The sequence below is a fragment of the Cyprinodon tularosa genome, unplaced genomic scaffold, assembly GCF_016077235.1.
Source record: "Cyprinodon tularosa strain WSP-4 unplaced genomic scaffold, ASM1607723v1 ctg786, whole genome shotgun sequence".
NCBI classification, from domain to species: Eukaryota; Metazoa; Chordata; class Actinopteri; order Cyprinodontiformes; family Cyprinodontidae; genus Cyprinodon; species Cyprinodon tularosa.
Window position 1 is genome coordinate 276,715 of NW_024039547.1, and position 15,425 is coordinate 292,139.

The 15,425-nt window shown below is 40.2% G+C and overlaps 1 protein-coding gene across 1 annotated transcript; it reads right to left on the reverse strand.

The window, feature by feature from the left end:
- Window positions 1-900: 900 nt before the first annotated feature.
- LOC119773825 (dnaJ homolog subfamily A member 2-like) lies at window positions 901-13,811 on the reverse strand. Its single transcript, XM_038270998.1, has 7 exons — window positions 13,574-13,811; window positions 13,405-13,485; window positions 13,191-13,324; window positions 12,878-13,074; window positions 8,952-9,096; window positions 8,640-8,767; window positions 901-1,909 (listed from the first exon to the last, which is right to left on the reverse strand). The coding sequence occupies exons 1-7, from the start codon at window positions 13,690-13,692 to the stop codon at window positions 1,721-1,723; spliced, it is 993 nt and encodes a 330-aa protein (XP_038126926.1). The 5' UTR covers window positions 13,693-13,811; the 3' UTR covers window positions 901-1,720.
- Between the last annotated feature and the right edge of the window lie 1,614 nt (window positions 13,812-15,425).

The window sequence follows — 15,425 nt, forward strand, 5'->3', positions numbered from 1 at the left end:
TCAAAAACCTTTCAGACTTAAAAACTTCTAATGACGAGGGAAAAAATATTGATACATTAAAATATCACAATATCTTCATATGCTGATATATTGCCATTTAAAAACACCATATCAATCTCTTTTACTGATGAAATATTGCTATATGTCATCGTTATGCTATGAAATCCCCCGAAAATTCGCCATATTTTTATATGTTGATATATTGACGCGGTATCAATCTAATTTACTAACAAAATCTCAAGAATTTGCAAAATATCACGAGTTTGTAACAGAACGATGAAATTTCACGAGATTTTAAAAAGTAAAATAGATCGATACCATGTTTATAAAAATCAATTTGATATCAGCATATGAAAATATATTTGAATAGATTATTTTTCAAAGTGTCAGAAATGGATAATAAAACTGCTATTTTCAATGACTACTTATTTTTGTCCAGCTTTAACATCGGTATCGATATCGGTTATTGGCTACATGAGTTTTAAAATATCGGCATATCGGATATCGGCTAAAATCCCAATATCGTGCATCCCTAGTTCAAAGTCACTGAAGTCACAGGACTGTGTAGTCTCCACTTACAGTTAAGATACCAGTGTCCTAAAATGGCAAACTCCTCATCAGGTATTGTGCTAAACCACAAAGGAAGCCAGATCAAGCAGATTGAAAGCAATAGATCTCATAAGTTTATACAAACCTAGAAGTTGTTGCATGTCCCAGGAAATGAACTAATGCATGCAGGACAATTAAGCAGATTTATTACCAACAGGGTGACTGGAAAAGCATTAAATCACAACAAGCTTGGACAAAAACCAAAACTCTTTGAAATACAGCTCATTCACAGCTACAGTATTCAGTTCTTATTCTTTACAAATATTGAAAGAAAAAAAGATGCACCAAACATGATATTTCAACAGTTTATTTCACAACTTCATAGACATTTCTTAAGAAGAGTGCTGCTTTACTTTATGCTCGGTAAGTGCGAGAACCAAAGCTCCTTTACATGCAAATGGTTTCAGCACAGAAAACAGACTATAGCAGGGTTGGGGTTTTTTTCTCCATTTTACTAATGATTTAATGTTTTTTTTTTAAAAATCACAGCTCAGAGTGTAGCAGTTGATGAAGCTTAACAACAACCACTTGAATGATATACACAACCAAATTTCTACTTGAATTAAAATGTAAATAAAGAAAAAACACATAAAAATCCTACAAAGAAAAAAAAAAAGGTGTAAAAATCAGAAACGAGTCCTACAAATGTCGCTGAGTTGAGTCCATGAATCAATGAGAAATAATAGTTTTGTCACATCGCTCCGCTGCTTCGCCTGTGTGCGCATCGGTTAGTTCTTAAATTAATGTAAATACTATAACAAAAATGCAAGTCACACACTCTGCAACCAAGAAGCTTTTGTTTCACCTTTTCTGGATGCTCCCATTAAATGAGAGGATCTGACAGGGTGGGTTGAGGTAAAGGGGAGGGGCATCAACTTATTTCTATATATATATCTTAATTTGTATCTAGGAGCAGTGTAATAATCTGGCTACCCATCAGGCCACTTCCTCAGACGCAGATCAAAAGATTTCAGCACTTGAGTAAATGACATGAAGTAGCAATTACAAGGTGCACCATGTACTGGATTCTGTCATTTCAGGCTCACACACCTCCTGTCAGCTCTTCAACTTATGCATATGTATAGATGCGTGCATGTCTGAAAACAGGAGATTACTGATGGGCACATTGCACACCCGGCCCATGATGGCCGCTTTCGTCGTCCGAGCTGTCGTGGTACGCTTCTCTGCGGCCGCCGGACGATGAGCTCTGGCTGGCATCGTAATCCTGCAGGTCCACTTCCTCAGTGTCGCCGGTGATGATGGGCGGCTCCGACCGCGAGGGCAGCATGTCCTCCAGCTCCTGCACATGGAAAATACTCATGAGGGAGGAGCTTTAAACAAATTACATCAAAGGAACGTGTTCCCCATAATAGCAGGGAGGGTTTGTCACCAACGCAAGCTCTAGCTCAATAGATGTTTTCTTGATAATTCTGTATTATTGGTTAAAACAAAACATGATACATCTCATTTTGCCTTTGTTTTCCAGGCTATTGACCCCAAACTGATGGAGAGATGGAGTGGGATCCCCCTTATTATATATATTGTATAAAAATTGGGTTCTATCAAACTGGTCCTATAGTCACTCCATCACAGATGGACTCATCTAATGAAAGTCATTATTAAAGTATTTCTGATTCCTGGTTGATGGGACAGGTGTTGTGAATGAAACGGTGCCCAGCTTGAAAGAGCTCCTGTGTGTCGCTGAATGTGTGCATTGATGACTGAAAGACATCTTCTGCCTCCATTTTTCTGTTTACTACAGCAGGGCTCGATGTTAACCATCGCCCGATCTCCCAGGGCAAGTAGTTTTTATCGTTGGGAGAGTACAAATTGAATTTGCCAGGCAAGTGCTATGATCGCAAAAAAATGTATTTATCACTCAAAATTACTTTAAAATCATAGACATTCGATGAAAACTACCCAGAAGCGTTGCCGGCGCCATTTTTCTGACTTTAATCTCAGAATTCCAACTTTTGATCCTCAGAATTCAAACTTTTTTCTCAGAAAAAGGTAAAAACCCTTAACGTCAACCCCTGTACAATGTGTTGAATTCATGTTAATGTGGATTTAAAGATATTTCAATTAGTGGAAAAAAATGCATGGGGAATAATAAAAAACAAAGTTTAGAGGGATTATCAGGCAACGTCACTCTACGTCACTTCCGGCACCAATGCGCATGTCGCCTGCAGAAAGAGCCGCTAACATGTCTTGTTGTGCTGTCGGTTGCACGAACCGTTTTGATAAAAAACAATAAAACGCGCAAGTTTTACCGAATCCCATCAACTCGCACCCCTTTCAAGGCAAACAAGAGACGTCTTTGGTCGCAAGCCATCAGAAGAAGCGATTGGAACGAGCAGATGATTAAAAATGCATCAATCTGCAGCGATCACTTTATATCAGGTAAGTCTTATCTATAAAAAAGCTAAACGGCATCGCTGGTTTTACAAACAATGGTTTTACATACAATTATTAAGTATTACATATATAAACGGGATTAATGAATCGTACAAAACACATTAGAGCATAACTAGCATACAAGCTAATGTACCTTGATTCAGTCTTATCAAGTTGCAACTCATCGGGTCAGCCATAAGTTTTATCATTAACATCATCAGGTTGTCTGGTCTAAACTTCTCTGTGTGTGCTGTCTTTTCAATTGATTGACTAGTGTCTGTAATAAAGGTTGATGATGATGATGATGATGATGATTGCGTCAATACATTATTTGTACAGGAGAGGCATCAGACGACATCGACAGCCCAGACTTTGTCCTGTCTATCTTTCCATACTCAATCCAGCCCGGCAAAGACGGTGGTGCAAAACTGGAGCGGTAAGTATCACATCTGTGTGCTTGATTGTTGTCTGATTACAAGCATGACTCCACATAGTATGACTGGAAGTGCAAAGAAAAAATATTGATATATTGTAGCTATATAGGTTACCCCGGTTAAAGGTCAGAGCATGTAGTTTTTATTAGACATCTCATATGGAGAGTTGGGATGACTTAGCATGTGATTTGCATGGACTTGAATTTAGGAGATAACACCTGTGGAACTGTTTTGTTTTTTTGGTTTTTTTTTGCACTAAATGATTGTTCTCTCCTGTGTGTTTCAGATATAAGAGAAAAAGAAGAAGGGATGCAACCCCCAGCAGGTGTCCAGAAGATGGACATCAGTGTACACCCTCTTCCATCTCTCCAACTGAGTGTGGAATAGAGGCTGGTGCTGATCTATATAATGGTATGAAACCTTATTACTAACCTGACCAAGACGGCCTGCAAACTCATTTGGATTTTTATAAAGGGACGTAGATCTGTGTGTTCCTAAATGTTAACATATTAATTATTTTTAAAATTTTTAAATTTTATTTCAGTTTAACATGGGAACAAAGTCAGAATTCTGAGATTAAAGTCAGAATTCTGACTTTATTCACAGAATTCTGACTTTAATCACAGAATTCTGACTTTAATCACAGAATTCTGACTTTAATCACAGAATTCTGACTTTAATCACAGAATTCTGACTTTAATCACAGAATTCTGACTTTAATCACAGAATTCTGACTTTAATCACAGAATTCTGACTTTAATCACAGAATTCTGACTTTATTCTCAGAATTCTGACTTTATTCACAGAATTCTGACTTTATTCACAGAATTCTGACTTTAATCACAGAATTCTGACTTTAATCACAGAATTCTGACTTTAATCACAGAATTCTGACTTTAATCACAGAATTCTGACTTTAATCACAGAATTCTGACTTTATTCTCAGAATTCTGACTTTATTCTCAGAATTCTGACTTTTTTCCCATACTATACGGAAATAAAAAAAAAAAAACAGTTGACTTTTTTTTTCCAGTGGCCCTTATCCTCTTCCGTACTAGTGTGATTAATCAGTTAGTAATGTTCATATCTGTTGCGAACAGGTATTTGCCCACAGTGTGACTGATCACCCAGAATGTAACCATTTGTTTTTTGTAAAGATAAGAATATAAAATTTGTATTTATTTTTCAGAAGGTATGGTCCCACAGACTGTCCATGATGACCTCCAGCTGAAGTACAGCCAACTTCATACAGAGTGTGATAACCTGCGTGAGGACATCAACAAACTGAAAACAGAGAATGAACAATAAAAAGAAATGCTCGGGACTGCACAGTTCTCTTTTGCGTCACTGCAGTGTAAAGCAGCACAGGTGCTGTTTTTCACAGGTCTAACCAGTGCCCTCTTTAATTGGGTCCTGCAGACGATTAAGGACAGTGTTGAGGTCATCCGTGGCTCTCTGACCCTAGAGGATCATCTTTTGGCTGTACTCATGAAACTCAGATTAGGACTCACCAACAAGGATATTGCATTCAGATTTAATGTTAACGAATGTGACATCTCTAAAATCTAAAGAAGTTGGCTGCCTATTATGTCTCAGATTTTGAAACCTTTAATCAAGTGGCCAAGTAAGCATGCTATTTTAAAGAATATGCAAAAATATTTCAAACCTAAATACCAGCGTTGCAGGTGCATTATTGACTGCACAGAAATTTTTATTAACAGGCCAACAAATTTAACAGCCAGAGCCCAAACATATTCAAATTATAAGAGCCATAACACGGTTAAGTATTTGGTTGGCATGTCACCTGCAGGAGCAATTACATTTCTGTCTGCAGGTTGGGGTGGGCGTGTTTCTGATAAACAACTTACAGCCGAGTCTGGATTTTATGACCTTCTACAAGTAAATGATGAGATACTAGCAGATCGTGGTTTTACCATTAGAGATGAGCTTGCCTTGCGTGGTGCTACCCTGAGGATCCCTCACTTTACCAAAGGTAAAAAGCAGTTGTCTGCTCAAGAGGTGGAAACATCGAGGCGTTTGTCCAATGTTAAAATACACATTGAAAGAATAATAGGGAGATGGAAAACTTTCCGAATTCTTACTACTGTTATTCCTTTATCACAGGCGGACCTGTTAGATGACATTGTAATTGTTTGTGCAGCAGTGACAAACATTTGCAAATGCATAGTCCCTAGAAAATAAATTAAAAGCCCTTAATTGAATTGTGCCAAAATTAAGGCCTTAATGTTGTTAACATCTATGAATTGAGGTTTAAATGTCATTGAATATTATTTTTTGAAAAAAATGATTGCCTAAGTATTTTCACTGCATAAGCTCATTGAACATTCAAAAGCTGTGGTTTAAAACATTTTGCAGCAGTTTTGGTTCAAAATGTGTGTTGTATCCAGTTTGCTTTTGAATATTGAGATTTTTCCTCATTCCTCTGTTGTATGATATATTTCAAAATCTTAAATGAAATATGCAGATATTTTGCTTTGTGTTTTTCCATTGAAAATAAAACAATTCAATCAGCTGATACCTGTGTAAACCCTGTGTAAATATTAATAAAGTATTCAAGAGTCAAGGAAACATTGAAATATATTTATTCTTGTGCATGTAACCAATAATAAAAACAACATTAAACATTCTTGTCATAAGATGCACACTGAGAACCTTAGTGCATACTTTGAATGGTAAGCACAGGTACAGTTACAACTCTATGTTTCAGAGTGCATTTTTTCTAGTTTTTCTGTTTTTTGCACTGATCACAATACCATTCTTTAGCCTTTCTTTTTACTTTTGCACATTCGTAGTGGAAATGCCTATTGCACTTTGCACAAGTGGGAATGAATGTCCAGCCACTGAATTTTGGGCCATTTTTTCTCGTCATTTATCTACTCACCGGCATGTACCGCGTATGGGTCATTAAGACGTATTGCATTAACTAGTGTTAATTTAGCAGCATAACTTATTTTATCACTAGGTGATAAACTGTTGTAGTACGCTGACAACATCGCTAGCTAGCAGATCGCAACTGCTGAATAACCGCGTATAATCACAACATTCAACCAGACGCTTTAAAGGACCCGGCACTTTTTGCAGTCAAGATGCGCGCGCATCCGCCGTGTTGATAAACAAATAATCCCTCTTTATTCAAAGAAAACTTTTGTGACCCCCATGCAGTACCGTCGCGGACCCCTGTTGAAGATATCCGCCTTAGGTCACTTTAAATAATTATACTTTCACAAATATTCAAAACATGCTATTTTTGTTTAACTGCATGTTTACGGACGCTGTAACCTCTGAGACCAGCGGGATGCCTGACATCAGAAAATAGATTTGGAATATTTCTGTTCCAGCTGAACTGTTGGGGGGAAAAAATCTCCAAATCATGTCATGATTTGGAGATCACATCACACTGATAACACCAAACCAAAACTACTGTATATTTGCACCATATATAATTTATTATTATCTATTATAATTTATTAATGCTCTTAACTTCCATTTCGATACATTTTTTGCACCATGTTTTTTCTCCCACAGTTTACATTTGATCACTGCTAAACTGGAATGATGGAAACATTCATTTATTGTCAGAAAAGCTGTACTAAAATGTCTTTTTGTACTAGGGGTGGAACGGTTCAAGAAATCCATGGTTCGGTTCATTCACGGTTTCGTGGTCATGGTTTTTGGTTCGGTATATGTTGATTGTTCCCCCCAAATCCCATAAAAATTTATGAAATTAATGAAAAAATCCCAAAAAATTAATGAATTGTAATTATTTAAATGATCCGTGGAAACCCTGGATCATTTCTGCATGTTTTGCTGCTTTGAATTTAATCATCTCGCGCTGCCCTCTACCATCTCCAAGGAACTCAGAGCGGAGCGGACGGGAGCCACAGCGGAGGCTGTAGGCTTTGCTTTGCGCAGGCGGTCTGGAGCGGAGTATGTGGGATTTCGGGGTTAGCATGACATGTTGGTCGTGCTGCTGTTAGCATAAACAAAATGTGTTGCACAATGCTTGCACACTGTTGCACTTTTATCCACAACTTTCTTCCCGCCGTCATCGTAGGTCACTCTAAATGCAAAGTGGTCCCATACAGCAGACCTATAAAGTGCTGCTGGCGCGTCTTCCAACGCCTGTTCTTTCCCACTCGCCATACCCACACAATTCTCCACAACAACTGATTTTTTTCTGCTACACCCGGCTACGCTGCTTCGCTTCTTCTTCTTGTTTACTACTGGTGGTTGGCTTTGATCGCAGTACCGCCACCTTCTCCTCTGGAGTGTAAACGCTTCGCCTATGAGAAAAAGGAGCAGCGCATGAACCGAACGAAGCGAACCGAACCGAGACAGTCGAACCGAACGGTTCGGGCGGTTTTCATAAACCATTCCATCCCTATTTTGTATACACTGTGTATTTTTGTTTTGTATACATGTGTATACAAAATGACGATAAAAGTTGTCCAAGTCTAAAAAAAGAAATCCAAGTCTAACGATTGTAAATTTAGCAGCAAATGGGTCATTTTAATTAAACAATATTGTAATCCAAAGAGTGCTTTTTACAGGCTGTGGTAATAGATCGAGGTACTAATGTCAGCTAAGATGAGTTTAGGAAGCATTAGATCAGCAGTAACCCACTAACAATGTCTCAGATTAAATGCTAACAAACAAAAACCGTTAAACACAGACTTGAGTTTCCCTTCGATCAGAATCATTTTCTGGTGACAGTTTATGCAGAAATCATTACTTGTTAAAAAAACGGAGGAGTTTTCATGCAGGACACCAGCCTGGCATGTTTGACTGGTTTCTCTGCTAAACAGAACATATTATAAACAAACCAGTCACTAAACGGGCTTCTGCTGACCAAACCGTCAAGCTCTGGAGGTCATTTATAACAAATTAATAAAAACAAACACTGGGTAAACTGTTTAATTGTTAGTACCTTGTTTTACACAATTAATCTTTGTATTATTTCACTTCATGGATAAGGTGTAATATGTATCTGTAATACCCAAAATACCATAAATAAATCATAAAAAATAAAAAAATAAAAACAAACACTGGGGATTTATTATTGAAGACCAAATACTGAAAATCCAATATTTATTGGGGAATTAAAGGAGGAGGTCCAATTAAACATGGATAGCAGAAAAAGGAAAGTAAATGATGTCGGATTAGAAGATAAAAGGGTCATACCAGGAGCTTCTCTGGGCTGATCCAGTTGTTTTCCGGAAACTGGACATCAAACTTGATGAACAAGTCACCTTTCTCAAACGGGTTTCTGTATTGTGGCATCCCTTCTCCCCGCACCACCCTGACCGAGCCTGGAAGAGATGGTGATCGGTTAGAACAACATTCAGTATCATTAGTCAGTAGGGAATATAAACGATGGAGCTGTGAGTCCATTTAACTTATTGATTTATTGATATAACACCACAGCACATTTCTACTTGTAGCTCCTTTCTTCAGAATGCAACTTGATTCAGAATTAAAAGATAAAAGTCTGACCTGGTTCGATGATTTTTCCTGCAGGATATTTGACAACAATCTGTCTTCCATCCAAATGCTTCAGCATGAACTGGAAGCCGCACAGCGCCTCCACCAGCCCGATCTTGTGAGTCATAGAGAGGTCATTTCCTTCTCGTCTAAATATCTGAAAAACAGAAAACATGACTCGTCAGAATTATGAAACACACAAACAGGTCTTTTTAGAGCTGCTTTCACCGCAGACAGAAGCGAAGCTCACACACGGGAGAAACTGAAAGATGCAGCGTTCTCAGCTGGAACATGACGGAACTAATCTCATCCTGACTTTGGTTTGAAGTAAACTAAAACTGGATTATTAGGGTTAAATTATATTAGGGAGAAAAATTTAATTCACTTTGCAGCATCTTCCTAACTTTATATTAACTGGAGAAAAAGACTCAGCAGAACTGAAAACCCTTAGACTGATATGGGTTACTTGGTCCAGTACAACTGTAACTAACGTAGGGGTTAAAGCAGATTATGGAAGTGGAAGCTAGAAATTCATTCCAGAGCTGTTGTTAAATACAGGCCGTTTCCCAATTTACTAGAATGCTAATACGGACTCGTGTCCTCGCCAAATGTGTTCTTCAGAAGAACAGAGAAAAGTCTGGACTTGGTGAGAACGGGAGTATGCAGCAAAAATATTGGTCACTTGGAACAGAAGCATACTGATGACATCACCACATGCTAAGTAGCCTGGTAGACCAGACTAAATGTGAGATTAAATGTTTAATTTAGTCTGGCCCCGATGGATGACACATCGGGAGATTGTTGATGAGAACAACCTGTTGTTTTTCAAACCATGTCTGTGCCTATTGGCCAACGCTCTGACCAATGAGCGCAACTGACTGTGACGTAGGAAGCGCGACAGGAAGCTGGTGGTGGAGTGTAAACAAACAGCCTGTCGGTACAACAGTGAACACGTCCTTCTTAAAATTAATGAGCGTAGAGCCTCTTCCTGCTCACCTTTCAACAAAACCCCAAGTCTAATCCTTCCAGAACTGATTCCAAAGCTGAGTCAAACCAAAACTGTTCAACAGTTGCTGCCATCTTCCTTGTTGTGCTTTCTCCAGCGTCGCGCAGCTTTGTCTTCACGCCCTCTGAAACCCCACCCGCTTTGCATCCAGAAATTCAAAACACATCTCTGCGTTGCGATTGGCCCGTCAGTTCTAGGGCATGGGGCATCAATCAAGGCTAGAGCACTCCAAGGCAAAAATTATTTTGGCCGCTGGCAGGTGGGGCTAGTTTACTGGGCCACACACTCAGCTAGTCTGAGCTAGATTACACCTCCTGTTATTAAAAGTCTCTAGATCAGTGTTTTTCAATTCTGGTCCTCAAGGCACACTGCCCTGCATGTTTTAGATGTTTCCGAGCTTTCACACACCTGTTATCAATAGGGGGTTTTCAGTGACATCACTGGCCAGCTTCCGGTCCGCCATCTTGGGTGGCATATTATCGTATATCATATATATCATGTCGCGAATGGATAAGTACGCCAGCACGCTAGAGCCACCAGATCATGGAACATATCTGAGAAAATGTTCCGTGATCGACCATATGGACCCCTATGCCCTCCACGGTGCCTTGTTTAGCACTAATCCAGATGATTGGCCAAATGTAGAGCAAGGTGACATAGTTCATTACCCGGTGTTCAGTGAAAACCCTCTGCACACTCTTGAGGAAATGAGAGCATACAAGGGTCTAGAGGCTCACAACCAGTTCACATCTGGTTGGGTACGAGATGTCAAAGTAATGTACATGAAGGAAATCGCCATCATACGTGGACGGGTGAGTTTTAATAAGATGGTAAAAATTTAAACAATCCGACGCAGGGCTCGCTATGCTAGGTGGCTAACGGCCGGCGGTGTGCGAACAGTTCCAAAGCTACAAGTCCTTGGAGTCTCATGTGCAGTTTACGAATGGATGGGTTCAGGAGCTGCAGCTCATAAAGCCAGCAAACAGTGCTAACCGTTAGTGCTAACAACCACTCAGGCATGTAATGTACTTTTAACCAGCTGCTATGTGTTTCAAAGGTTTGGTTATTAACGTTTACTGCCAAACCTCCCTAAACCCTCCGGGTTTCTCACATATTTGAGCCTTTTCCCACTGGTTGAAATCAAGTTAAGGTGAAATTAATCAAATTAAAACACGGCTGAGAGAGGGAGTCCAGTACACGGTGGTCATAGGCAGTAGTCTGAGTAGCGGCGGCGGAGACGGTCAACATTGCGGCCACGGAAAGTAATACGTCATGACGCCCAAGCCCTGTTATTAACATATTCTTACATGTTTTAAATGCTTGACAGTTAATTACCTGTGACAAAGTGAGCACTGCAGACTCTGGCGTGTTCCAGCTTCACATCGTCCAAATCGGACCTGGATATCCGTGTCAGCTATAGGTGACGGCGTTGTTCAGATAGCTGTTTTGTTTTTTCACATTGATTCACGATTACGGCTGGTATGCGATAGAAAGAGCATTGATCTCCACCTCCACGGGCCGTGCAACCAACAATTACACACGATTTCACCATTTTTCACTGTCAATATTGCCTAAGGCTGCCACCCAATATGGCGGACGCGCTGAGTAGTCACGTGAGCGCGACGTCACCTGAAAACCCCCTATTGATAGCAGATTATAAGGCTTTGCTGAACTGCAATCATCTGAATCAGGTGTGCTGAAGCTCAGAAACATGCAGAGCAGGGTGCCTTGAGGACCAGGGTTGAAAAACACTGCTCTAGATAATAATAAATTCTTACTGTGTTAATTGTTATTCCCCCACTATATGAAAAAAGTAAGTTAAACACAAATCAAAAAAAAATTTTGCTAAATAAAACAAATATCGCAATCAGAGCGTTGTCCTTCACACACGGCTATGCAGAGAGGGCCGCTGCAGACGGGCTAACGTTAACCTCCGAGCTCCGCTGGTTGCCGCGGTCTTCTCAACTCCAGAAAAGAAATTTTTAATTAGGCATTAAATCAGTAAATGGAGCATATGGTGACAGTTAAAAGTATGTTCTTGCCTCAAATGATCTTAAAACATACTAGGCAACAGAAAAGAGATTTTCTAACTCAATACTCTGAGCTCTGTGAACGTTACACTGGAAGCTGCTGCTGCCGCAGTGCATGCTGGGACAGCTGTCAATCTCAGGAACGGACAATTCTGCTCTAATGCATGCTGGGTAAAGAAGGAGGGGCGAGAACAACATCAAGGGAGTTTGTTTTTCGTCTGCTGTTCTTGTGAATTGGAACAGTACTAGTGCTGAGGCTGATGATGTTTCACAAGCACACGAGAACTCACAAGTACACATATTGAGAAACTGCAATAGTTTCTTACAATTGAAGTCAACTAACAAATGTAAAATTGATTCTTTCTCAGTAACATATGTGCTCCATGGTTGAGTCAGTGATTGGTGCATCTCTCAGCTTCAGATAAATACAGCTGCTTGTATTCTAACATTAATTTAATAATTTCCAGACATTTTTAGCTTCTCTACTTTGGGTTCCATGTTTTAATTCAGGAGTCGTTTTCCAATCCTTTCCTTTAATTTGCTTTTAAAGTCCTTCCTGTCCGAGCTGCAATAACCCTTCAGCTGTCTCAAAAGATGAGTTCAGTGTTGGGCAAGAATTCAATATTTATATTTCAATATAATCTTATTCATTAACCATATGAGAAGAACTGCAGACATTTGAAGCAGATGCATCTTTATGGATCATAACATCACCATTCATGTTAGTCTTCCTCCGAGAAAAGGTAGCGGAACAATCGCACTCACAGCCCAAACGGGTTCAATTCACACAGATGAATTTAAAGTTCAACGTTCTTCTAAATTCGCCTTCACAAACACAGCAGGTCATATTTTTAAAGTAACACAAATAAAACTACTAGGATAAAAACGATGGATTCCCTTACCTCGTGGTCTTTTTCCTGCAGAACAAGCACTATGTCTCCAGGCTCCACTCCAGGCGCCTGGTCAGCTTCTCCTCCGAAGGTGATTTTCTGCCCGTGCTTCATGCCTTTGTCTACGTGGACCTCCAGAATTTTCACCTCCTTCACCACCTTTTTGCCTTCACATTTTTTACAACGGTCTTTCTCGCTGATGACTTCACCTGGAGTGGATTCAATTAAAGCAAAGAGACTGTATTGTAGTTACAGTTAAGGCTAAGCTTTACAAATGTCTCTTAGAACTAATCAATAAAAGACAACACCAAGGCCTGGGTCTCACCTTCACCGTTACAATCGGTACACACAGACTGCATCTGTTGGACCATTCCTGGGGCCAGCTGTCTGATCATGACGCGCATGCCCCGCCCCCTACACGCCGTACATTTCTGGACTGCACCCGTCTTGCCTCCTTGTCTGCAGAGATATATGTATCAGAGCGAGTTAAACACCAAAGGGCAGCAGACACCACAGTGGTTGAACAATGATCAACTTACCCATTACAGGAACTACACAGGACATTCTTGCTAAGCTGCAGTTTTGTTGTTTTCCCATTGTAAAGGTCATCCAGCGACACTCTGGAGAAAACGTGAGGTATTAAGGAACCTGGATATAGCGACAGACGCATCGCAGCACAGCTGATTGATTTCAGGAGATTTAACCTACTTGAGCGGATGAACCATGTCCTCGCCTCTCCTACGTCCTCCGTTCCTGGAGCGGCCTCCCTGACCGCCCATGAAGCTAAAGAGGCCACCGCCAAAGATGTGGGAGAAGATGTCGTCCATCCCAGGGCCACCCCCGCCTCCTTCCCGCAAACCTTGTTCTCCATACCGATCGTAGAGCTCCTTCTTCTCAGGGTTAGTGAGCACGTCGTAAGCAAAGCTGATTTCCTTAAACTACACAGGAAAGAAGGCAAAATAAAAACATTTTTACAAACATAAACTGAACAGAAGGACTTAGATAAATAAATAAAAATACAAAAAAAAAGGTGAAATATAACTATATAGAAAAAGGGGTCATGTGAATTTGGCGCTATATAAATAAACTGAATTGAATTGAATAACGCACAATAAAGGAAGCATTTTTTTAAACTGAGTAAACAAGATTATTGCGGGTATTTTCATAAGAAATAACAGACTGAACACCAGAGACAACTGAATACATCACATCCAGAAGTGTAGGAAGCAAGCTCGATGGAGTTTAGCTTTTTTTAACTAAGCAGACTAAAAACAAAGGTTACTGAAAAAAACGATATAGATCAAGATGAAATAATGGAATCGAGAATTTGTGGCCACAATCATAGAAGAAATAAGACAAAGGCGTCCTGCCTACAGCCAAACATGGTACTGGGGGTGTCATGAGGTACTGGGTGGGTTGGGGGGGTTGCATGAGTGCTGCTGGCTGTGGGGAGCTTCAGTTTCCTGAGGGAACCATAAACACCACCATGCACTGTGACACAGCAAGGCAGAGTGACGGAAACCAGTAGGGCTGCAACAACGAATCGATAAAATCGATAAAAATCGACTTTTAAAAGCGTTGGCAACGAATTTAATCATCGATTAGTTGTGTCGCGCGATTAATGCGTCATCCGCCGCCGCCGTCATCCCGGGGAAGAAAAAAAAATATGGCGGAGCGAGTCAGCGCCGCAGTTGCAGTGTTGACAACTCAGCGACTTTTCAGACTCCTCCAGCGACTATTTCTTTAATAAGCTACTAGCGACAAATCTGGCGACTTTTTTCGGTGTCACTGGCGGCTTTTGGAGACTCTTACGTGAAAGCATGTATCGTTCCTACTCTTCTCCTCCAGCGGCAGCTGCTGCCGTGGGGCGCCTCCCCCATCCCAACCCCTTTCTCTCTCTCCCACAGGAATCCCTCTCAGCGGGGCAGTCAGAGCCGCAGGATTTTAGTGAGGAGTTTACCCTCAGCGTCCAGACTGCAAATGAAGCGCGCATGCCCCGGGATTGACGGCGCAAATTGATCACAATAATCAAGTGGGAATGCTTATGCATTCCCACTTATTGTTTTTCTGTTTCTCTTTATTATCAAGTGGGAATGCTTATGCATTCCCACTTATTGTTGTTCACTTTTAATTTTTCTGACTCTAACTAGTCCCACAGTTTTCAACCGATTTCAACAATTTTGGTATCAAAACGTTCAGCTCGTTCAGGAGAATTCTGCTATGTCTTTTGGTTAAGATATTTTTTGTAGTTTTCGCGATATTCAGCTTTTTCTGCGTTTTTTTGGCCCCATTGAAATGCATGTAAAACTTCAAAAATTCCACTAAATCTTCAGCTACTTTGCCCTTTAACTACTTCAGCATACTTTCAGCTAGAAACACCATTCAACTTTTAAAATGTATCTGTATCTTTCTGCTATTACTGTTTAACTCGGCTTTCAGCTAACTTTTACAGTTTTGCTTCAGTGAAGCTTCAAACTTTTAAACAATTTTTACAAATTTTCAAATTTATAATGGAAGTCTATGGACGGAATGTTCAGCTGCTAGAGTGTGCCACTCTAAC